Source organism: Neovison vison, chromosome 14 (assembly GCF_020171115.1).
Source record: "Neovison vison isolate M4711 chromosome 14, ASM_NN_V1, whole genome shotgun sequence".
NCBI lineage: Eukaryota > Metazoa > Chordata > Mammalia > Carnivora > Mustelidae > Neogale > Neogale vison.
In genome coordinates this window covers 15,213,655-15,237,576 of record NC_058104.1, presented here as the reverse complement: position 1 = coordinate 15,237,576, position 23,922 = coordinate 15,213,655, and the positions used below count along the sequence as shown (strand labels likewise).

The 23,922-nt window shown below is 48.0% G+C and overlaps 1 protein-coding gene across 2 annotated transcripts in view; it reads right to left on the bottom strand.

Moving 5' to 3' along the window:
- Positions 1 to 23,922, bottom strand: part of GALNT17 (polypeptide N-acetylgalactosaminyltransferase 17) — a 418,110-nt gene that overhangs the window by 254,715 nt on the left and 139,473 nt on the right. For both annotated transcript variants that reach the window (XM_044233871.1, XM_044233872.1), the window contains exon 2: positions 8,859 to 9,042. In XM_044233871.1, the coding sequence (XP_044089806.1) occupies positions 8,859 to 9,042 (184 nt within the window). The remainder of the gene's footprint in view (positions 1 to 8,858; positions 9,043 to 23,922) is intronic.

The window sequence follows — 23,922 nt, the reverse complement described above, 5'->3', positions numbered from 1 at the left end:
GAGTGCCAAGGAAACCCGACACCTGATTTATAAGCAGGAGGCCAAAGGAGCAACTGAAGATGCCGGGGGAGAAACGGCCCAGAGACCGCCGACACGAGCCGGGAGGACGCGGCCAGCCACAAAACGCGTGCGAGGACCTCAGCAGGGGCTCCCATAAGCGCACATGGAGCGGGGGCTGGCGGGGGCTGCCCCCCCGGGTGACCAGACAACGGGGCAGGCAGATGCTCCCCGCGCCACCACAGGACAAGGAATGGTGTCTCTGGCGTCTCTCCGCCAGGGACCAGAGTGGGGTGTTTTAAGCCTTGTCTGGCTTCTAGGGTCACCCGGGTCACCTCCTCGCTCGCACACACCTAGTCACACAGGGAATAAAGCTGGACAGGTTCGTGTCACGCGGTGGCCTCGAGGAAACCGTAACGAAACCGGACCAGCCCGCCGTCCTCCTCCCACACAAAGCGCGAGCCCTGTGGACGCCCTGCCCCGGCGAATGGATCACTGCACTCTGCCTCCCAAGCGAGAAACCTGGGCTTGCACCCACGCGCCGCATCCGATCCGCTGCCTCGGCTGACCGACCTCAGGAAGTCTTCCTCTCTCTAGCCCGTCCACGCCGCCTCGGAGCCCTGGGTTTGCTACGAGAAATGATTTCCGTGGAAATAGTGAGTGAATAAGGAATCACTCACTCTGGCATGGCCCGACCCGTCCTCTCCGACAGGCAGCGCTGAGCACGGGGCTGGGTGGGTGGAGAGAAGCGGAAGCAGAAGCCGACTCGACTTAACCAGCCGGCGACCAGCGACTCACTTAACCGGCCGGCGACCGGCGACTCCACTTAACCGGCCGGCGACCGGCGACTCCACTTAACCAGCCAGCGACCCGGCAACTCGACTTAACCGGCCGGCGACCGGCGACTCCACTTAACAGGCCGGCGACCCGGCGACTCGACTTAACCGGCCGGCGACCGGCGACTCCACTTAACCGGCCGGCGACCGGCGACTCGACTTAACCGGCCGGCGACCGGCCTCCATCTGTCCTAGCCCGGCCGATGCCTTCCGCCGCAGGGAACATTCTCTTGTCAGAAGGGGGGTGATGCCAACAGTACCCTCCTGCCTCGGTCCTTCACTCGCACCCACTGATGAGCCCAAGACCCCGTCGAAACCCAGGCTGGTACCTGAGGCTGCCTCCCCACCCCGCACCTGCTTCCCCTCCGATCGCTCCTTCCACGGTTCACTCTGGAAACTCTGTTCCAGCCAGAAGTCCGTGTGCTGCTCCCCTCACCCCCAAATCCAAGAACTTGTCCAGTCCTCAAGCACAGGTTTTTCTCTTAAAATCCCCTGCCTTCCCTTTGAGGGAAAACCTCCAGCTCCCCAGTAAGAGCACGGCTGCCCCCGTGCTGCTCGCTGACCCCGGGAGCCCCTCTGCCACCCGCCCCCCCCAATCCCTGGTTTCTTAGACGGCTGGGACGCGCCTGACTCGCCTCCACACAGCCACACGGTGCCTGGCCGATTGGAGACGGTGGTCAAAATCATCTTTTTTTTTTTTTTTTTTTAAGATTATTTATTTATTTGACAGACAGAGATCACAAGTAGGCAGAGGGGGAGAGCAGGAAGCAGGCTCCCCACTGAGCAGGGAGCCTGATGTGGGGCTCCATCCCAGAACCCTGAGATCATGACCTGAGCCAAAGGCAGAGGATTTAACCCATGAGCCACCCAGGTGCCCCCCCAAAATCATTTTTAATAATTTTTAAAAAAAACAAAGAAAGAAAGGAAAAGAAAAAAAAAAAGAGAGACCAAAGGAACAGTATACAGCTTAGAAAATAAGTCTAGATCCATAAAATGTATAAACTGCATTATATATAGCACCTCCAAATCAAAGAATTATTTACAGATTTTTTTTAAAAAAAGCTGATTTGGATAAAATGGACAGACATTTTAAACAAAAGATAGACACCTGGTACCATATTCCCAAATAAACCCTGGATGGATGAAGGAGCAAACTACAAGCATCCCGGAAAAGCAGCATGAACAGAATAGAATATTTATACGTATTTCTGAGGTACGATATCTTCCTTGGCTTTAAAGCAGTGAAGAACTGAAATTGGCAAGATTGACAGTTTGGGACTCATACAAATTTAAACGATCTGTCCAGTGGAAGGAAAAAAAAACACAACCCACAGAACTGGAATGAAAGAGAAAACAACATTTTGGAATCCATTTGTGTGAAAGATGACGAACAAACGGCTGATCCCACAACTACCTAAAGATCCATTCATGTTTCTATGAAAAACAATTTTCTTAAGAGCAGCGTGATAATAAAACAGTAAGAATGAAAGTCACTCCAGGTTCTGTGCAAAACTGCAATGAGTCGCTAATTTAAATCTCGGCACCTGGGAGGACTTTGGGCGAGCCTCACAAAAAGGATCTTGTCCATCGGGGGATACTCCCTCCTGAGCTCAGAGGAAAGAAACTACTCTGCCCCCAGACAGCTCCCCTCTTCCCATCCCCAGGGCTGAGAGAGGAGCTTCCACGGGCAAATCCTCTACCATTCTTTGATGGCAAGGGTTAATCTGCAATTAGCAAAGGTTAATTTGGTAACTTCTGCCGCAGAGCCCAGAATGCACAATGGTGCCTCTGGTTGCCATACATGGCTCATGGGCAACATCCCAAATTCATTACCAAATCCACCTTCCAACGCATCCTCCAGGGAGCTGCCAAAAGACTCTGAAAAGGCAAATGTGGGCAATGCATCCAACCCACCTCTTCCTGTCTTCTCTACGTCTTTCTTCTACCATACTTCCATCCTGCGCATAATTCTTTGTTTTGTGTGTACGTTAACACTCACTGCTTAATTAAATGTTGATTTTGTGAAAACAAAACATATATGGCCCCATCTCATTTCTGTAATCTCCATGTACCTAATTATCAGTGGGAATGCCTCTATTTCTTGATGTTCACATTTTATATATTTGTGACTGATTTTTCTGTTTCTGGGAGTAAAGATGTGATGGTCTCTCACTTCCCATACCTCACAGGCACATTTGGCCCTCCTCCTTTGTCCACTTACAGCCACCTCATGATCTGCAGGCAGGCAGGTATCCAGGACTTACACTGGTGTGACTGTATCATGCCCAGCTGAGACACAGTGTATAAAATTACAATTCCTCTCTTGAAAAACTCTTAGTTTTTTCCTGTGGCTAACAATGGCTTTGCTTTGTTGGAAGACCCCCCCCACCTTTTTTTTCCAGTTCTGTTTCTATCACTAATTAGTCCCAAACTTTCTGAAAGAATGGTTAAAAAAAATCTTGCAAAGGCAAGAAAGACAGAAATAAACAAGCGGGACTACATCAAAGTAAGAAGCTTCTGCAGAGCTAACAAAACAAAACACGATGATAAAAAGAAAAGGCAATGTCTAAATGAGAGAAAATATTTGTAAATCATATAACTGATAAGGGATTAATATCAAAATTCATACATACAACTCAATAGCAAAAATATCAAACAATCCAATTAGAAAACTGGGCAGAAGATCTGAACATTTTTCCCAAGAAGACGTACAGTTGGACAACAGACACATGAAAAGATGCTCAGCGTCACTCATCATAAAGGAAACACAAATCAAAACCACAAGATACCACCTGACACCTGGCTAATATCAAAAACACAAGGTTGGTGACGATTTAGAGAAAAGGGAACCCTGTGCACTCTTGGTGGGAATGAGAGTTGGTGCAGCCACATGGAAAACAGCATGGAGGTTCCTCAAACCAAGTAAAAAAGAGAACTACCATATGATCCAGCAATCCCATTTTTGGGTATTTATTGAAAAAAAAATAAAGAGAGAAAGAGTGAAAGACAGAAAGAAAGAAAGAAAATGCTAATTTGAGAAGATATATGTACCCCTATGTTCACTGCAGTGTTATTCACAAAACCCAAGAAATGGAAACAATCGAAATGTCCATCAGTGGATGAATGAATAAAGAAAATGTGATACACACACACACACACACACACACACACACACACACACCCCAGACTCCTATTCTGCCATACAGAAGAATGAAATCCTGATATTTGTGACAACACAGATGGGCCTTCAAGGTGAAGTCAGTCCAAGAAAGACAAATACTGTATGATTTCCCTTATCTATGGAATCTAAAAACAAACAAAATAAGCTACAGAGAACAGACTGGGAGTAGGCCAAACAGATGAAAGGAGTCAAGAGGAAGAAATTTCCAGTTATAAAATAAGTACGTCCTAGGGACATCGTGTACAGCATGGTCACTCCAGTTAATAATACAGTATTACAAAGTGAAAGGGATGTTAACAAAGTTAACAAAGACAGTAGAACTCAAAGGTTTTCATGAAAGTTAACAAAGACAGTAGAACTCAAAGGTTTTCATGACAAGAAAAAACAACCTGTAACTATGTGCACTGACCAACGTTAACTAAACCTATGGTCATTCCACAATGTTTCTAAACATCAAATCGTTACAAGCTTGTATGTCAGTTACGTTCCAATACTACTACTACTACTAATAATAATAATAATTCTGGATGCAGTAAAAAATGCTACGTAATCAAACTATTCTATCCCTGGCCTCCTTTGGAGACCTACTTCATACAGCCCCTCCATCCCCCTTTTCCAGTGTGGAATGGGTGTTCTCTTGACCTGCCACACAGCTGTCACCCTGAAATGTTACCCTGGAGCATCCCTTCATCAGTGTCCTGGGATCTGTCTTTTGTATGCTCCTGTTTGAGTTCCCTGTTTCTTCAATACTGTTATCATTCTCTTTCTTACTTTACTCCCTTGTTTTAATGGAGCATATCCTGAAGCAGCTTCTTGAAAACAGATGCAGGGAAGGTACAAAGGTGGAGAACCTACTTAAATGTAATATATTTACCTGTCCTGAGATTTTACATTTTTACATATTTTTTAATGTGAAGATCATGGGTGCCTGGGTGGATCAGGTGGTTAAGCATTTGACTCTTGATTTTGGCTCAGGTCATGATCTCAAGGTCCAAGGACTGAGCCCCACTTTGGGGCCTGTGCTCAGTGGGGAGTCTGCTTGAGGGTTCTCTCCCTCTTCCTCTTTTCCTCCCCTCTACCCCTGCCGATGTGGACTCTCTCTCTCTCTCTCTCTCAATAAATAAATAAATAAATAATCTTTAAATAAATTAATTAAATAAAACAAAACCTAAAGATGTAACTAGCTTTATTAAATGACTCACAAATCAGGCAGCATGCCAGCTGGAAAACAGAGGGGTGCTCTGAGGAGTTGCACAAACATACTGACATTTGGTGATGTGGGTTTAATTCCTCTTTTCTTTCATCCCGTAGACACGGGGTGGGACCCCCTAACCTGAAAGCTCATGTCCTACGGTCCTGGGAAATCACGCTCCATCACCGGTCTTGTGATTTTCTGCTCTCTGTGTTCTCTGGTCTCTTCCCCATATCCCTGTTAGTTATGCTGAACATGCTGAACTGATCCACTGCTTTAATTTTTCTCTCCTACTTTTCATTTTCTCGATCTGTCGGAGGTTTTCTCAATGCTATCTTCCACTCTTCTGTTGACTTATTCCTACCTTATTTGTAACTCCCAGGGCTTCTTTTTGTATTCTCAGATTATTACTTTGCCATAGCACTTGGCTCCTGTTTTGTGAATAAAACAAGACATTCCATGATCTAACTAATTATAGTTCGAAAGTTCATAGTTTCTTCCTCCTCTAAATGCCTTTTCTACTATTGTCACAGTCATTGTTGTTGTTGTTTTTAAAGAGTTTATTTATTTATTTGAGAGAGAGAGCGAGACACAGCGTGAGAGGGAACACAAGCAGGAGGAGTGGAGACAGAAGCAGGCTTCCTGCTGAGCAGGGAGCCCGATGCTGGGGTTCAGTGCCAGGACCCTGGGATCATGACCTGAGCCGAAGGCAGACACTTAACCCACTGAGCCACCCAGGCACCCCCAGTTGTAGCTACTTGTGAAGGACTTTTGTAACCGAGACTCTGCTGGGATGTCCAGGGACCCTGGCTCATCCTTCTTATTTTGGAGTGAGACAGCTGTGTGGGGACAAATGGAGTCTTACGACAGGCACACCCTACAAACAGTAAGCAGAGCTCAGACGTTTGGGGAGGGGGCCAATCATCCCATCTATCAGCCCTTTCTTAGGCTGGCTGCTTCAAGAGTACATTCTCCCAAGTACTGATTTACGAGGGTGCGCAGCCCTGGAGGGGTAACGACACTGAGGGTATCCCCAGATGACACTCAGTCTGACCATCTGTTCTAGGCTACGTCTTATGAACTGAAGCCCAAAGTTTACCTTTTCTGGAGAGTCAATCGCCCATATTCTGCCAGGGGTGGTGTTGGGGAAAGAATGTGGGGGTACAGCTGCGGTCCTGCTCTTCACATCTACTTCTCAGCCATCGGAAGCACCCAGAACCTCCAATGCCCAGATCTCTGGGGCTCTGAGGTGTGACTAGCCTGGATTCCTCATCTGTTCCCACCACAGGCAGGAGGTTGGGTCCCAGCCTCACCTGGTTTGCTCTCCGTTACCATCCATCCCTCCTCTTTCCATCTCCCGAAATTTTGCAGGTGTTTCTTGCTGGCGGTCAGCCCCTAACCTGCCCGGTCATCCCTTACAAGTCAGCTCTCCCGTTCTTTACTACCATCTTAGTACAGTTCCAGAAGGGGCCAGATAAAAGTGCGGTGTTCAAGACACCATGCTAATTTACGGAACACGCTGCACTATGCACCCCCAACTCCAATACACCAGGTTTTATTTACCCCCAGCTCTGTTCCTGCGGTTCCCCTGCCTGGTCCATTCCTATTCTCCGCCTTTTGCTCATTTTGCAACCCCTAATGACCCTTCGAGATCAGGCTCAGGCATCATCTCACGCGGGAAGATTCCCCAATCCTACCCCACGGGCTGTATAAACCTGTGGCTTGACACACACCACGTACAGCTCAGTGGGCCGACTCACCCTGCCTAAACGTCTCCCTCCCTCCCAGGAGAAGAAGTAGGCAAGGACTGTGTCTTCTCCAGCGTCCTGCCTCCTGTGCGGGGAACCACCCGGCACAACAGGCGCTCCTCATCTGTGTCCGGCGGACCTACTTCCAGTAAGCTCCATGTTGGAAACATTGTCATTCTCAAAGGCAGTCAACCAAAATATGGCTCTGTGTGTTTGCCAGCGTCCAAATAAGAAAGGCTAATCAGAGAGCACCGGGAAATGAAAACAGCCAGATGTGTTTGCGAGCAGAAGTCCAGGAGCACAAAACCCCTTCCAACAGGGGTGACGTGTGTTTTCCCCGTGATTCAAGATGAATATATGTTTATTAGGCAGAGAGAGATTTATTGGTTTTCTCAGCTAATGCTGCAATTTTAAATCCATTTAAGATAATTTTCTTTATCTTGATTCTATTTTTCTCAGTAACCAGGATACGTAACTGATTTGTCCAAAACCCATTTGAAAAAGGAATAATGCAGCCTAACCTCGGACACGCTCTCCATGGGGAGGAAAGAGACACGACAACTCTAACAGAAGACAAAGAACTCGTGAAGTCAACACAGTCACCGGCCCAGAAGACAGGTTTCCCTCCAGCGTCCTGCTTCTATGACTGATCCCTCTTCTCCACTTCCCAAGGAGAAAACAAATAATTCTTAAATCTGAGCCCACAGAACAAAGACCTTTCGTGAGGCAACCAAGACGCAAACAAACTGATTAAAAGAGAAAACTCTCAAGGGGCGGGGGGGGGGTTGGGGTGAGCCTGGTGGTGGGTATGAAGGAGGGCATGTGTTGCATGGACAATGAATTCTGGAACACTGAAAAGAAATTTTAAAAATAAAAAATAAATAAAATAAATTTATAAAAAAAGGTAAGACTCTCCAACAGAACAGTGGACGTTGAAACAACCACGGAATGCACTTTCTCACCCACCAGCGTGACACAGCATTTTTGAAACGCCAGGACCCAGTTTGTGAAGGGTCAGGTAAGAGTCCCACAAGAGTGCAGACGGCCGCCAGCTTTCTGGAGGACAGTACCCCACATCAATCTAGAGCTTCCAGAAGTACCCCTGCGATATGGCCTGGGGATATTATACTTTCAGAAGATAAATACCAATTCACTACAGACAAGGATGTGAGTGGGAAGATACTCATCAAGCGGTTATTTATAACGACGACAAACTGACAATACCCTAAATTTCCGACGACAGAAATAATGATGCAAAACGGTCATAATGATGATCATCGTTAATCATAATTAATGACATCAGCAAGCACTCACGAAATAATATTAAATGAGAAAAGGGTACAAACAATGCATCACATGCTCATAATCTGCACAGAAAATTGACTCAAACACAAGATGCTAAGATTTGACTGACTGCCATCTCTAGGTAACGAGATCATGGCAAGTTTTGTGTTTTACTGAAGACTTTTTGTACTGGAGACTTTCCTGTGTGTTTCTGGGTTACTTTTTTAAAAAAATGTCAAGACTTCAGGGGCACCTGGGTGGCTCAGTGGGTTGAGCCTCTGCCTTCGGCTCAGGTCATGATCTCAGGGTCCTGGGATCAAGTCCCGCATCGGGCTCTCTGCTCGGCAGGGAGCCTGCTTCCCTCTCTCTCTCTCTGCCTGCCTCTCTGCCTACTCGTGATCTCTCTCTGCCAAATAAATAAAATCTTTTTTAAAAATGTCAAGACTTCATTTAGATAATATTGCATAATCCACAAGACTTGGTTTGTGGACTATGCAGGAGACAGAGGAAGATGGAAGCCCTGTGCTAGTGACAAAGGACATGAGACCCTGTCACAGACTCAGGTCCCCACCCATCCTGGGAGACAGCGGGCCGCTCTGAATGACTGAATCACAACTTACTTGGTGGGACGATAATCCGGAATGGAACGATCCAGTGAAATTTTCTCACTGAGGTAGGAATTGTAGCCATACTTCTCGTGAGGTCCCTTGGCTTTCTCTTCTTCTGCGGGGGAAAGGGTAGCAGGAAGGCCCCCTTTGCCCCGCCCGCCATAGCCTTCAATGAGCCCAAGGGATTTGGATAAGCCTAGAAAAAGGAAGGAAAGACAATTCTTAGAAAGCCACCACATCAGGGTATGTCACTCAAACTCAGACACATGCTTTGACGGCAAGTCTCACATGACCTGTCACGGCTTATTACTTCTCGAACAGACCAATCAAGGAATATGCCCTGAACGCATTTGTATCATTGAGAGGAAGGTCGGGGCAACAGAGAGTTCTAGGTCTACGTGTAACTCCCAGGTGGGAGCCTCTGCCTCCTCTGCAGAGCAGAGTGGACGGGGTCTACAAAGCAGAGAGACTCTACGCTGGCAGAAAGGCAGACCAAGAAGGACACAAGCAATGGGACAGATGCAGGGCTCCCGGCTGGGCCTGTTGTCCTTGCTCTGTGGGGCAGTGATGACCAGCCTCGGCACTCCACGAGCTACAGGCACAACCCAGAAAAAGAACAGCCATCGCGGGGAACAGCCAAGCCAAGGTGCTCTGGCTTCATCTGGACAGAGGACGACACACAGATTGATTTTATCACGAGTTTAAAGTGCATAACAACCTGACACATTTCTTTACCTAATGGTTCTATTTAAATTCCATCTAAATGGCGAAAGGAAATATAGAATGTTTCAGAACACATCACAGAGGCGGGAGAAACCCCACAAGGATGATAATCACGCCAAGCGGAGGGGGACGCCTCTGTACCGGGCCGCGCTGAGCAATGGCCTGTCCCCGGGACGGTGGCAGCTTTACACCTGCTGTCCCATCACGCGATAAACAGCTTGACGGGCAACTGTGAAATCCAGGAGTTACGGCAGGTTTTACCTCTCAGCTAGGAAACGTCGGTTGTTAAGGGCTCTCACTCCCTTCCGTCATCACGAAGGCTCAGGCTACTCAGCACCGCTGTGGGCATGCACACACACACACACACACACGTGTGTACATGCACGCACACACGTGCACACACAGGTACACATGCACACATACGAGCGCACAGGTGCATTGCGTGCACAAACACACATGCACACGCACACACAGATGCACGCACACAGGTGTGCGTGCACACACACGCGCACACCTAGGTGCACACACACGAGTGCACAGGAGCATGTGTGTGCACAAACACACATGCACACGCAGGTGCACACACAGGTACACAAGCACGCATCACTTCATTTAAAGAAGTCCCACTCCTGCTCCTGGCAGGACGTACGCGGAGCAGAGATGTAAACTGTGCCCTCTGCTCCCATGAGGGGCAGCCCAGAGCACTGAGGACAATTCGAACCTCCCAGAAAGGCACACCCAGCAAACATGTCAGAGGCCAACGAATCTGCTCCCATCACAGGCGGCACTCTGTCACACAGTGGCAAGACGTGCCTGCTTCTCTGGAAACAGAAATGTGTCTTCTGTGACATCAAGATCAAAAAGCGAAGGTCCAGCAAGCGGCTCAGAGTTGGCCACAGGTGAACATCATTTTCCTGCCAAAGAATCATTCCCACTGGCCGCTGGGAGCTTCAGGAGCCCTGACCTCTATCTTGCCGGCCATCATCCCGACAGAGCACCCTCGGCTGGGCAGTCAGATCATTCCAGCACTGCCCACTTGCTTTGCGGGCGCGGGGTTCCCGTCCCACGTCAATGTGCCATCGACATCCCAGTCATGCTGCCTTCGCCATGCTCACACATCGGGAAGAACGCGTCCCAGTCCAGTGCAAACACCTGCGCTGGGTGCTGAAATCACCTGTCATCGGACATTCCTAGTAGGAACGTAAGTCAGGGCAGTGACTCTGGAAAACAGTTCGGTAGCTCTTCAAAATGCCAAGTGTCGTTTTACCATATGACCCAGCAACTCCCCTCCCGGGTGGACACCCAAGAGAAGTGAAAGTTCTGCCCACAGAGAACCCTGGGCAGAAATGTGCGTAGGAGCATTATTTGTATTAGCTGAGCGTCTGTCAACTGATGAATCAATAAACAGAATGTAAAATCATACTGTGGGACATTATTTAGTGAAATAAAAAGGAAAGAAGTAGTGATATACACCAGGATGTGGTGAACCTTGAAAACATGACACCAAGCACACCACGCTGGTCAGAAAAGACCACATACTGCACAATTCAGTCTATATGAAACGTACACAGTAGGCACATTTCCGGAGACAGAAAGTAGATCAGTGTCTGTTTCGGGCTGAGGGGACTGGGCAGGACATGGGGAGTGACTGCTGGTGTGTGGGGGGTGCCTTTTTGGATGGTGACGATGTCCCGGAGTTAGACTGCAGCAATATGTGCAGAAACCTGGGAATATACTAAAGAGGAAAGTGTTTCAAGTTCTTGTAAAATCAGAACAATGCAGTCCTAGAACACAATTCTTAGTACCATTTTTCATGAAGGAAGAAACCCACCAAAGCCAAAGTCATCATGCGGCCCTTATTCCCTTGAGGTTAGACTTTTACCGGGGACACGTGCCTGCAGCACAGAGAAGGAAAGAACGAGGTCTGAGACACCACCTACACATGCCACCTGGAAGGTGGGCTGCCAGGCAGGACCGCAGATGCCGGCGGCAGTGACAGCCGCCACTCACCGAAGAGCGCCCCTGCACGCCGGGGACCCTGCTGGCTGCTTTCCACGACGTGTGCTACTGTTTTATCGCTCTCCTGCCAAACCTCATGAGGAAGGCATTACTCTGCTCTCTGCCAGATGAGGACACTGGCCTGAGAAGGCAGTAACTTTGTCAAAGCTGCACAGCTGGTGAAGGAAGCCTGGCCGGGCTTCCGGGTATAGTTGGAGACACAGAGGAGGACAAACCCTCACCTCTGTGACACCTGAGGAGACCGGTTCCAGGGCTCTTGCAGCAGCCGCCAAGACAGGACACGGGCCTCATTTTAAGGAAGTGCTGAGACTGACCGAAAGGACAGGAGAGACTGGAGAAGTATTTAAGAGACACGGTCACAAGGCAGAGACAGACAAGTGTTCGGGTAGGAGAGAAGGAAGCAGTAAGCGAGCCTGGCTCCCAGCGCGAGGACCAGCGGGGACACCAGCCCCAGAGACGGCACATTCAGAAGCGAGTCTGATGATGACTTCCACTCCGCACAGGTGGTCTGTCTACAGGACAGACCTGGGACATTCTGACGGAGTCGGGGTCTAGTGCGAAGCTGAAACACGTGGGAATGGAAGTTAAGATGGAGGACAAAGCTCAGGAGACGAGCCAGGAAGCCAGAGCCTGGCAGGGGCTGCAGCCCTGATGGAAGCAGGGGTGCTGGGCTGGGGGCAGGGGTCGAGCAGCAAAAAGGAGAAAAAAGATGATGCTTCGGAATTTCCATGTATTTAGAGCAGGAACTGCATCCTCTGAAACTCAGATCTTCTCCACACGCTCTCCCACTGAAGCTACCCTTGAAACCCAAGACTTCAAGGATCGGAGAAATAGCTCAGTATGAACCAAGTGCTTAAGCTCCTCGCTTGTCCTCACACATCCAATCAACCGCCCTCTCTCCACCTGCTAATGATCACTGCTTAGGGCTTAATTTCTCTAATGGTTTTATATCCATTTCTGTATTAAACCAGCAAGGCTGATGTTACCAGGATCACTTTAGAGATAACGAAATGGGGAGGCTCAGGAGGCTTAACTACGTGACCTCCCAAAAGTAACAGAAATGGAAGAAGATATCTCCACCCGCCCCAGCCTCCAACACACAAACAAATGTTCAATCCAGGAAGTTCTTTAGGAATTTTCGGTGATGACAGTGGTAAGCTGATGGTAGTGAACTCATTAAGAGGATACCATACGGCAGTGAAAATGGTTAGCTTGCCAGGAAACAGATGACTCTCTGAGACACGCTGTCAAGGGGAAAGCAAGCATTAATGCATATAATGCCATTTATACAAAGTCTCAAAGGCTAATTAAAACATAGGTCAGAAGTATAAATTCATGGAAACCAGAAAGAACTGCAAAAAAAAGACTAGATCATTACTGGGGAAGACACACTGGGACCTCAAAGGTCCTGGTACTGCTCCACTGGAAAGCCACTCATTCATTTCTATAAGAATTTGTTGTAGAATTATTCTCCGACATGTATGTGATATATATAATGGATGCCATTTTGCATAATAAAAAAAGATCACGCACGGACTACTGACAGTAGTCCTCCTTGTCTTGTGCACTTTTGCTCATTCACCTGGATTCTCCCTTTTTCTCACTAGTCACAAACTCACCCTTCCATGGTTTTCTTGCCAGCACGGAGCCCATAGGTCAAGGAGGGAACCCACTGGAATGGGCCATGACTGATCTTCGAGCCAACAGAGAGGCTTCAGCAGAGGGCATTCAAGCCTTCCTCTCATTTCATCTGTTTGGTTTGGCTTTAGCACATCTTTTTCTTCCCTTAATGACAAAGGCCTTCTTTTGGCCATTAAATGCCATCTCAGCGCTAAATTGCATCTCAGCTGTGTTTACCCAGCATCTTCTGTGGGCAGCCTTTCCACTGGAGGCAGAAGGGCCAGGGAAGGGATTCATTTTAAAACGGCATAGGAGGGGCGCCTGGGTGGCTCAGGCGGTTAACCATCTGCCTTCCGCTCAGGTCATGATCTCCAGGTCCTGGCTCGAGGCCCATGTTGGGCTCCCTGCTCAGTGGGGAGTTTGCTTCTCCCTCTCCCTCTCCTCCTGCTTTTGTTCTCTCTCACACTCTCTCTATCTCTCTGTCTCAAATGAATAAATAAAGATCTTTAAAAAAAATAAAATGGCATAGGAATTAAGACTAGGAATGCACACCAAATGCCACCATGAACACAAAGGGAATGACGGTTCCCAGGGCTATTTTTTTTCCCTTTCTGGGGCACTATTTCTTCCATTATGAAAGGCACCCACTTAGCAGCCCCCAAAAAGATCATTCTTCACAGTGCGATGTGACAACTATGAATTATATATTTTGTGGTCCATGTGCTCCCATTTTCCCCCCAATTGAATCTGCCAGAAAGGTTCAACAAAGCAGCAAAAATTTTCACTGGCATTTTAATGTGCTCACTTAGCAGGCCCCTGAAACTACTGGCAAAGATAAATAAGAATTCAAGATCACCAACAAGGCTCAAGCTGATCTTCTACTTAGCCAGGAAAAGTCACCCCTGGGCCAGCTGGGATGACTCCACATACCCGGGAACCTTCTCTTCTGGAAGTGCCTTTGCAGTCTGGCCAGAAGCAACCGAAGCCACTGCCAACCAAAATGCACTTACGGGCATGAACATCCCAACTGGCAAAGGGAAGAAGAAGAAGAAGAAGAAAAAGGAGGAGGAGGAGGAGAAAAGAGGGAGAGAGGGATGGTTGCCTGGCACTCAGTCTAGAAAGACTCATCGTTCCCTCCTTCGGGCATGGCCTTCTGAGCTATTCAGCTAACGACTGCAGAGCCAAGGGGGAGCTAGGAGGCAAGATGCTGAAGATGAAGGAACAAGGACAAACGGAGTTCATTGTCCCACAGAACCTCCACTGAGTATTCTTCATGTTGCTCCCCACACCCACTGTCCACCCTGCTCTCCTGCTTCACATCCCAGGAGACAGACCTACAGAGGTAGCATCAGTGGCTTCCATCAGTGGACGGGTGGAAAGAGAAGTTGGGGTGTGTCCTCTCCCAACTCCCTCCCAATGGGGCAGCAGTTGGGTCGCCTTCTCTATGCTGCTGTTGCTACAAGACATCCCTCTCTTAGGGTTCACCTGGGGTTACAGCTAGCCCTATGTTCTGTCAACTGCTCCCCCTTCTCCCCCCTTCAGTCCCTGGTATGCCACCTGCTTCCTCCTCTTTTGTGAGCCGCAGCTGAGTCACCATCCCTTGTCATTCTTGTTGATCTCTCGACCTCGGTAACTACTTTTGCTAGCCTCGCTTCCATCACCTCCTCTGGGTATGCCACCTGTTTCCTGCTGGGATCCTAACACACACAGCATCCCACCGAGCCCCGGGGGACGACTTTTCCCAGGGTGCCACGTCTACACCCTCCCCTGAAGGGTAGGGGTGTGGTCAACCCAGTGCCCGATACGTAGGAAGGTCTTCAAAACTGCTGAACATGTGGACGAGCAGAAAGAGGTCTGGAGATTGACTCAGAGCCTCTACAACAAAGTTGATGTTGAGAAAGAACACGAAATATCCATGAAATAAATGTCTACTAAGAGAAGAGCGATGAAAACAACATATGCTCATTGCATTTATAGTCATAAAGAAGAGGGTCTACACCAAGGAATGTCACAGGGAAATCAAGCCTGAAAAAGGCCACTTGGTTTGGGCATGGAAAGGGCCCTGGTGCCCTTAAAGACCGCCATGCCCATGAATAGGCAACCCCCAAGGCAGAAAAGAAAAGAGGTGGGAAGCGATCTCCCTCCTTGGTCAGGATCCCGAAGCTGGAGCATGTCGAGGGTCCCGTGTTACAAGCAATAACCCACCAGAATACATAATGTAAAAAAAAAAGTGATATTTATAAAAGTAACAAATGTTGCAGAATATCTAGAAAGAACTTTAATAGGGAGAAAATTATAAAATTCTACTGGAGGGAATAAAGTGAGACCTACTGAGCTCAGCAGAGAGACATTTTTGAAGGTTCGGCTGGAATGCCACGAAGACATAACATCCCCTCTTTAATGGACAGGTTAAATGGAACTCCATATGAGATTTCTATTTTTTTTCAGGAACATAATAAAAATTCTAAAATCACCCCAGAAGAACACAGAGGCCAGAAAATATATATAAAAAAAAAAAAAAAAAAAAGAGGACTCATGGGGCAGGTTGCTCTCTCCAATACTAAGTTGGAGAGTAAAGGAGTAAGAACGCAACAGGCGTGGTGCCTGCGAGGAAATCCTACATCTACGCCGGGAAGGAGGCTCTGAATGTACTGTCTTCCCCAAACAGTCATCCAGTTCTCTAACACGAAGTCACCGACACAACCGCCACTTCTGAAATTTGAGAAACCCCTTCTAGTCCAGTTGGCTCGACAACCAACTTGTGGATAACAAAGAAGCTTCATGCACCTGGCACAGAGCCGGGGGGTCCCCGGGGGCACATCTCTGATGACCACTCAGCGAGACCCCATCACTCGGCCCGTGTCTGTCTCTGGCTGGGCCCAAGCTCCCGGGCTCCGTGGTGGCAGTGGAGATAAAGGACCACGGCTGTAAATCACGGCCGAGCGGCCTTCCCACCTCCCTCCGTACAACGAAGGACATAATTTTCTCCAGGGTTACAGCTTAAATGTATGAGTTTACAGATAACCGGCATCATTCTTCTCGAGACAGGGACGGGGCTTACAACCGACGCACAAACTCCGGGACAGACAGAGGTCGTGGTGAGAGGCAGCCTGGCGTCTTGTCAACGCACGAAGCCTCTCATCATCGGGGCAGCCGCAGCCCCCGCATGTGCGAGCGCGCGTGCGCACACACACACACACACACACATACACCCCAGCCCACGAGGCCGGCATGTCCCGAGGCCCAGCGGGGTGAGCGTGTGTTAGGGGGTCTCTGCAGAGGCCTGACGCCTCCTGAAGGTCACAGAGTCTCAGGGAGACCCTCCACGATGCTCAAGTTGTCAAACTTACAGACGGTCAGGAAGTTGCAGCCATAAACGTAACAGTGAGCTGTAAGTCCAGCCCTGGATTCCCAGCCAGCATCTAAACAGGGAGGACTCTGGAGAAGCGAGTGAGGAGGGGCCGGCCGGGAAGGGCCTCCACCCACCAGCTAGGAAAGCATCCCCGGAAAGCTCTGATAATTAAGACAGTGAGACAACATTATAATAAATGACAGGCACATCAGTGAACAAAAAAAGGTAGGCTGGGGGCCCCTGTTAGGCATTTCTACGGCTCAGGTCATGATTCCAAGGTCCTGGGATCAGCCCGTGCCGGGCTCCCTGCTCAGCGGGGAGTCTGCTTCTCCCTCTCCCTCTGCCGCCCACCTCTCTCTCTCTCTCTCTCTCTGTAAATAAATAAAATCTCAAAAAAAAAAAAAAAGAAAAAGGAAAGCCAGCCCAGAAGTATTGCCAAAAGAAGATAGCCCCATGTTGGACACAATTATTAGTGATAATTAGTTAAGCTGGCAAACGTTTGTTAGATGCAAAGCACTATACTAAGCACTTTAATCGTTATTATACAGTATTTATGTTAAACAAATATGCCAACTATATCTGTGCTATATGTACATATTTTTGTTAATTCCCTTAATTTACATAGACGTGTTTTTTCTAATTCATTACCCCAGTGACTCCTGGGGCTCGCTCATCTGTATCTCGACTCTGGTCCTTCTCTGCATCTCTTCCAGCGCCTGGATTCGAGCTCAAGTCCTCTTTCTTGAGCGATTACCATCAGCCCGAACCCACGCTTTAGGGTGACCGTGAAACAGGGAAGTCTGATCACTGCCTACTTAAAATTCATCAGCGCACAACTGCCACTCTAGAAAAAAAATCCAAGATCGTCATGCGATGTCCAAAGCCGCTCACTCGTGGCCCCTCCCCAGCCTCATCCACCACATGCCTTGTTTTAGCCATCGCCTTCTTCCGATGCTTCTAAAGTCACTACCCCTTTGTGCCTCTGCCGGTCATCCTTGCTGCTCGACACAGTCCCACAGACCCTTTCTGAACACCGCCCTACCCAGAAAGTCAGACGCTGCTCCCAGGTGGAAATCACAACCACAGCATTGCTCCTGTCATGTCATTCCACGTCCTCCATATAACGAAGTCATCACTGTAACTGTTTATGCTGTGTTCGCTCCCACTTCCTGCGCACAGGAAGACCTCTCTGTGTCTTACACCTGGTCTGCACCTAGGAAGCTCTTCACACGCGTTGCACAGAGGAAGGAACAGCGGGATGAGAAAGGCAGGTGGATAAATGGCAGAGCAAGTGAATGGGTGCATTGCAAGCCGGGCCGGCCCGCTGTTACCAGGTTCTAGGGCTGATGCGGACATCTCCTGGGATGCGTCAGCAACCGGTAAGCACCGCTTCATAAACTCATACCGCATCATTATAAAATCCCCAGTTCATATATTAGTATGATGAACTTGACATTTGTTGACATCAGCATTATAATGATTCTGACATTTTCGGTCCTGTATCCTCAGTGCTTCCCAGATACAATGTCCAAAGGTTACATGAGTCTTAATATCCAGAATGAGCTCACGGAGTTCAACTATGTCAGCTGCTTCTTGGTGCAAAGGAACTGAATGCATTGTTGCCTATGTCAAAAGGCAACAGCATACCTGGGATCCAACACAGAATCCTGAGTTGGAGGAAGGAAAATTCAACTGTTTCTCCACACCCCCATCTGGTGCCAGAACTCTAGAGAGATGCACCCTCGTTTCTACTACAGTCCTCTCAGAATAAAGAACTCACCGCCCAACACAGCAGGTCATTCCTGGTTCATCTGTCATGCATATAATTATACTCTCATGTCCTTGTCAATATTGCTGCATTAACATGACCTGTCTCCATCATTTTTTCCAGGCTAAACATAGCCACCCCTTCAGTCATCTCTGTATACCCACGTTTTCCAGTTTTCCATGATTTCTTAGTCTGCTCAGGCAGCTATAACAAGATACTGTACATTAAGAGACCTAAACAAAAGAGATCTATTTCTCCATTAGGGAAGCTGGGAGTCCCAAAGTAACGCACTGGCATATTTGGTCGTTGGGGAGGGCTCTCTTTTTGGCTTGCTGACAACCGCCATCTTGCTGTGCCCTCACACAGTGGAGCAGGAGCAAGCTCTGGGGTCTTCCTCTTCTTGTCAGGGTACCAGTGCCATCATGGGGACACCACTCCCTTAACCTCATCAGAACCTACCTACTTCCCGAAGCCCCCACCTCCTAATTCTATCACGTTAGAGGTTAGGGCTGTAATGGGCGAATTTGGCGCAGGCAATTCATGCATGTCCTCAATAACTCATGGTCATCCTCTGCCGGATTCTGTCCTAGACGACAAAATGATGACTAATAGGGTCTTTGGATGTGGGCTCCCCCCGGGAGCCCAGAATACTAGAAGTACATTTTTGCCCATTAACCAAACTGTTCATGCAGCATTTGCAATTCCAAGAGATATGAATCATTGTTATGTGCTTGAAGTGCCTTTGGAACAAACTGTCCATAAATTTTCAAACTGCAGTTTTATACAAAATGACATATCGTACATGTATTATGAACTTTAGACTTCCCGGAATCTTTCTACAAAGATTATTTAATTTGATCCTCAGAACAGCCCCATCCACACTCAGCAGTTAAGAAAAGGAGGCTCCATGAGACTTCTGAACGGTCCTAAGATCACTGAAAACAGTCCGCAGTAGATCTAGAACCTGGGTCAATGTGTTTCGGGTTGCCAAGCTCATCCTCAGGAAACGCCCTCTCTGACTTCACGCTGTGATGAAGAGAACCAAATAAGGCCTGAATCTCACTCCCAGTGCCAAACAAACATTGGCACAAACATCCCCCCCCCATGTGTGGAGGTGATAAATGCACGCTTCTGGCCTGGCCCAGGCTCTAGCGGATGCGTGCCTGAGTGTGTAAATGAAAAAGGGATTCCTAATAAAATAAAAGAAGAGCTTGGCAATCACTGAGACTGCTCGGAGCGAATGGATGAAAGATGCTGGCTGCACAGGTTAATTGTGTCACTTAGCCTCACATCACTTACAAAACTACACACGGGGAAAGAACGCTGACCTAGGGCCATACGCTGAATTGGAGAGAGTCCCCTGCCGTGACCTATGAAATTCGCCGCGTCAAGCACACGCCAGGCACTGCAGACCATGCCATTTGCCATATTTGTTCAGCATCTGCCCATCTTGACCGCTTTCAGAGAAAATTCCCACTCGCCCCTTCTCATGCCCTGAACCCTCCCCTTAGGGTTTTATACCTAATGAGAGGGATTAAAAAGATGGAGAGAGGGCAGTGAAGGTTAGCAACACTAACCTTCACCAAATTCTACAAAGAGCATCTAAGTTTTATTTTTTTTAACATTTTATTTATTTGAGAGAGAGAGAGAGAGAGGGCAAGAGAGAGCATGGGCGGAGGAGGATCAGCGGGAAAGGGAGAAGCCGACTCCCCACTGAGCAGGGATCCTAATGTGAGGCTCGATCCCAGGATCCTGGGTCATGATCAGAGCTGAAGGCAGACGTTTAACCAACTGAGTCAGTCACCCAGGAACCCCCGAAGCATCTAAGTTTTAAACAGCACACATACAGTTGCACAGGTTTTTGAGTGCCAACACCTATGGTCACATCAACGAGGGTAATTATGAAATCAGAAGAGGGATAAGGAAGGAGTAAGACAACACAAAAGTGAACCACATTAGGAAAATCTTGCTGTCTCTTTAACGCCTCAAAACCATCAGCATCACCTTCGTTTAACACACACACAACACTGCCACCACCACAATCGCCATTAACGTCACCATCATCATCCTCACAACCACCACCACCACCGCCATCATCACCATCACCATGACTACCAACATCACCGTCAATACCATCACCACCACCACCACCATCATCACCATCATCATCATCACCACCACCACCGCCGTCATGAACACCAGTACCACCATCACCACCACCGTCAACAGTTACCATCACCTCAACATCACCACCACCATCACCATCATGACCATCTCTAATTAGTTATTAGAAACTGGAAGCAAAAAAATGCCTATTCTCAAAGAGCCAGTCAGAAGCACAAGTCTATGGGGCGTCTGGGTGGCTCAGTGGGTTAAAACCTCTGCCTTTGGCTCAGGTCATGATGTCAGGGTCCTGGGATCGAGCCCCGCATTAGGGTCTCTGCTTAACAGGGAGCCTGCTTCCTCCTCTCTCTCTCTCTCTCTGCCTACTTGTGATCTCTGTCAAATAAATAAATAAATAAAATCTTTAAAAAAAAAAAAAAAAGCACCACAAGTTTAAAAATGAATACCCAGTTCCTCATAAAAGACCCCATTGACTAACAATCCTGTTAAAGTAAACTCCAGCTTTAAGTGTTTCTCCAAGGTGCTATGTGAGATTTTGTTCAGCAAATACACACTTTCTGCCCTCCAGTTCCCTGGGAAGAGTATACATCCCCATCCCGCTAATGTAGGGTCTGATAATTTTGCTGCGCAGAGGGTACTTCCTCACTCTTAATTTTGGGCTTGGCCATTAGACTTGCTTTGGTCAACAAGATGCTAGCGAATGCAACGTGAGAAGAGCCTTAATGTGCTTAGACTGTTGGCCTTGGCCTCTTCAACTGGTACCAACACGAAAACCTGCTTTGGGCGCTCACTGCTCCAAGGAGGGTGAGAGTCTCATGGGCGAGCTGGATCCAGTTTGCAGCTTAGAACCCAGCCCAGCTAAACTCAGGCCAGATCAGCTTCTGAAGACACACGAGAGAAACAGAGCCTCCAAGAATAGCTCACTTACTTTTTTTTTTTTTTTAAACGTAAGCAATGAGGGATTTTGGACATCAGGACCATCAATAAGATAGAAAACAGGGGGAGGAAAAGGTCTGTGGGTATGAGTGTGTGTGATCAGACTCAAGTTCGGTTGGGTGGGACATATGGAATGGACATGCCCATGAGACATCCAAGTGGAGATGTCGAGCATATGATAGAGGATGAGGTCAGTTTTGGAAATACAAAATTGGCGTTGACCAGTATCCAAAGGGGATTGAAAGACACATTCCTTGAGGAGTCACCTAGGCAACGGAGATACACAGAGAAAGAGGAAGGCTGAACACTTGGCCCTGGGCATACCACCAACCAGGAGCCATTACAAGAACACTGAGAGGAAGTGGAGAAAGCAAGCCTAGACATGGAGTATTTGGGGAACTGTCCCATGGACGTGGTCCTGCCAAGGTGCCAGCAACTCCTGCAGGACCAGCTTCTGGGAACCAAAACCCGGAGGAGGCTTGTGAGAGAACAAGAGTGAACGGAAGAGGTCAGCTGGTAAGGGTAACACTTCCAAGGAGCTGCTGTAAGAAGGAGCCGAGAAATGCAAAGCAGCTTCTATTCTAGGGATCAGTATGGAAAACAGTTACATGAACAGAAAAATAAATAACTAAATAAAGCTCGGCACACTCGGGCTGCGGTTCTACCAATCCTAGACCCTTTCTGCCCCAGTGGGACGATGGCCTCCCACAAATTCCTGCCACAAAACTCACATGTGTAAAATGGGGACGGAAAAGCATCTGAGACCCCGTGTCGTCTCGGATTCCATGCTCCTCTCTCGGCAGCCCCGGTGTGAAAACACATGTGACAGAATGAGGACACAAGCAAGAAAGCTCATCCATCAATAAACGAAAAATGTGGAATAACCTGGTGGCTTCTTCTGGAACTCAGATTTCCAAAGGTCTTTGTTCCGGGGGTTCTGTGGCTCTGTGTGACCTGTACAGGGGACACACAGGTGTTCTCATCACCTGACAGAAACTGCAGAGCACTGCAGCATCATGGAAAACCAGAGGAAGGGAAGCAAGAGGCAAAACTCTTTATGTGGGTGGGCCCAGATACAGCAACACAGGTACTAGCTTAGAATTTATCCCTCCATGTACAAGTGGCAAAATCCAATTTCTTAATGAGTCAATAAATTCAGCAATGCAAAATGCCCCCCCAAATATGAATCCACAAAACCCAGATTCTTAGGCTCATCCAAAGCCTCTTTGGTCCTTGACCCAATGCATGTCCTCCACGCTGCTGCCGGGATGAAGTACAGCCTCAGAACTAGTCCCAGTGGCCAAAGAGTGGAGAGCACCCCCAGGCTCGTCAACTGTGGAACACTTGAACAAGGGTGGTGCCTCTGCAGAGTGGAATACTATGCAGCCGTGAAAAGGAATGAAGTCTGGACACATGCTACAGTGTGGATGGACCCAAAAACATGGTGCTAATTCAAACCCAGACAAAACATCAAAGATACTGTATGATGATGACATATGTATGAAATCCCCAGAAGAGGCAACCGCAGAGAGACAGAAAAGAAAATACAGGGGAGGTTGCCAGCGACCAGGGTGCACTGGGTAGTGACTGCTAACGATCATGGGGTTTCTTTTTTTTTTTTTTTTTTTAAATTTTATTTATTTATTTGACAGACCGAGATCACAGGTAGGCAGAGAGAGAGAGGAAGAAGCAGGTTCCCTGCTGAGCAGAGAGCCCGATGTGGGGCTCGATCCCAGGACCTTGGGGTCATGACCCGAGCCAAAGGCAGAGGCTTTAACCCACTGAGCCACCCAGGCGCCCCATGATCATGGGGTTTCTTTTGGGACTGATGAAATACTCTAGAATTACATACCGGTCATTTGCACAGAGTGAATTTTATGGTATGCAAATGGTCTTTTAATAAAAAATAACAATAGAAAAGGTTAAATTAAGCAGGAAAGGCTCTTGACCCCTCTTGAACTTTCTTATTTCCATGTCAAAACCCTACGACTCAGAGGGGCTGCTCTGAGCGCTAGTGCAGCCCAGGAAGGTCTTCTTTTACCTCTCCGTCAGGTCATGTTCTGTGCGTATCCGTCTGTCCGTCCATCTGTCCATCTACACATCATCTACTTAAAACTTTACCCTACCTCCTTCCTCGGCCAAATTCTCTAACTGCCGTATTTATGCCACCTAATTCGGTTCCTATGGCCAAAGAAATTAGAAGCAGTTTTGTGTCATGGTTACACACACAAAAAGAATTTTCTGTTCTTCGGGAATAATCAAGTACTACAGCTTTTCTGTTACCGCTGTCTGCAGAGTTATAAGGCACAGACATGGAGTGCATTTCAGTTGTGTTTTCTTGTGTAAAAGGTAGAAAAACTGGACTGTTTCTCAAAGGATAAACGGCAACGTCTTCTTCCCCCTCTGCCCATAATGCCCAAGAGCCAAAATTAAATGATCTTTTTCAAAATCCACCAGGAGGGGCACATTTTTTTCAAGGGGACAACATAGTGAGCTCGTCGAGAATTTTCCTGACGTCTCACACAATCAAATGT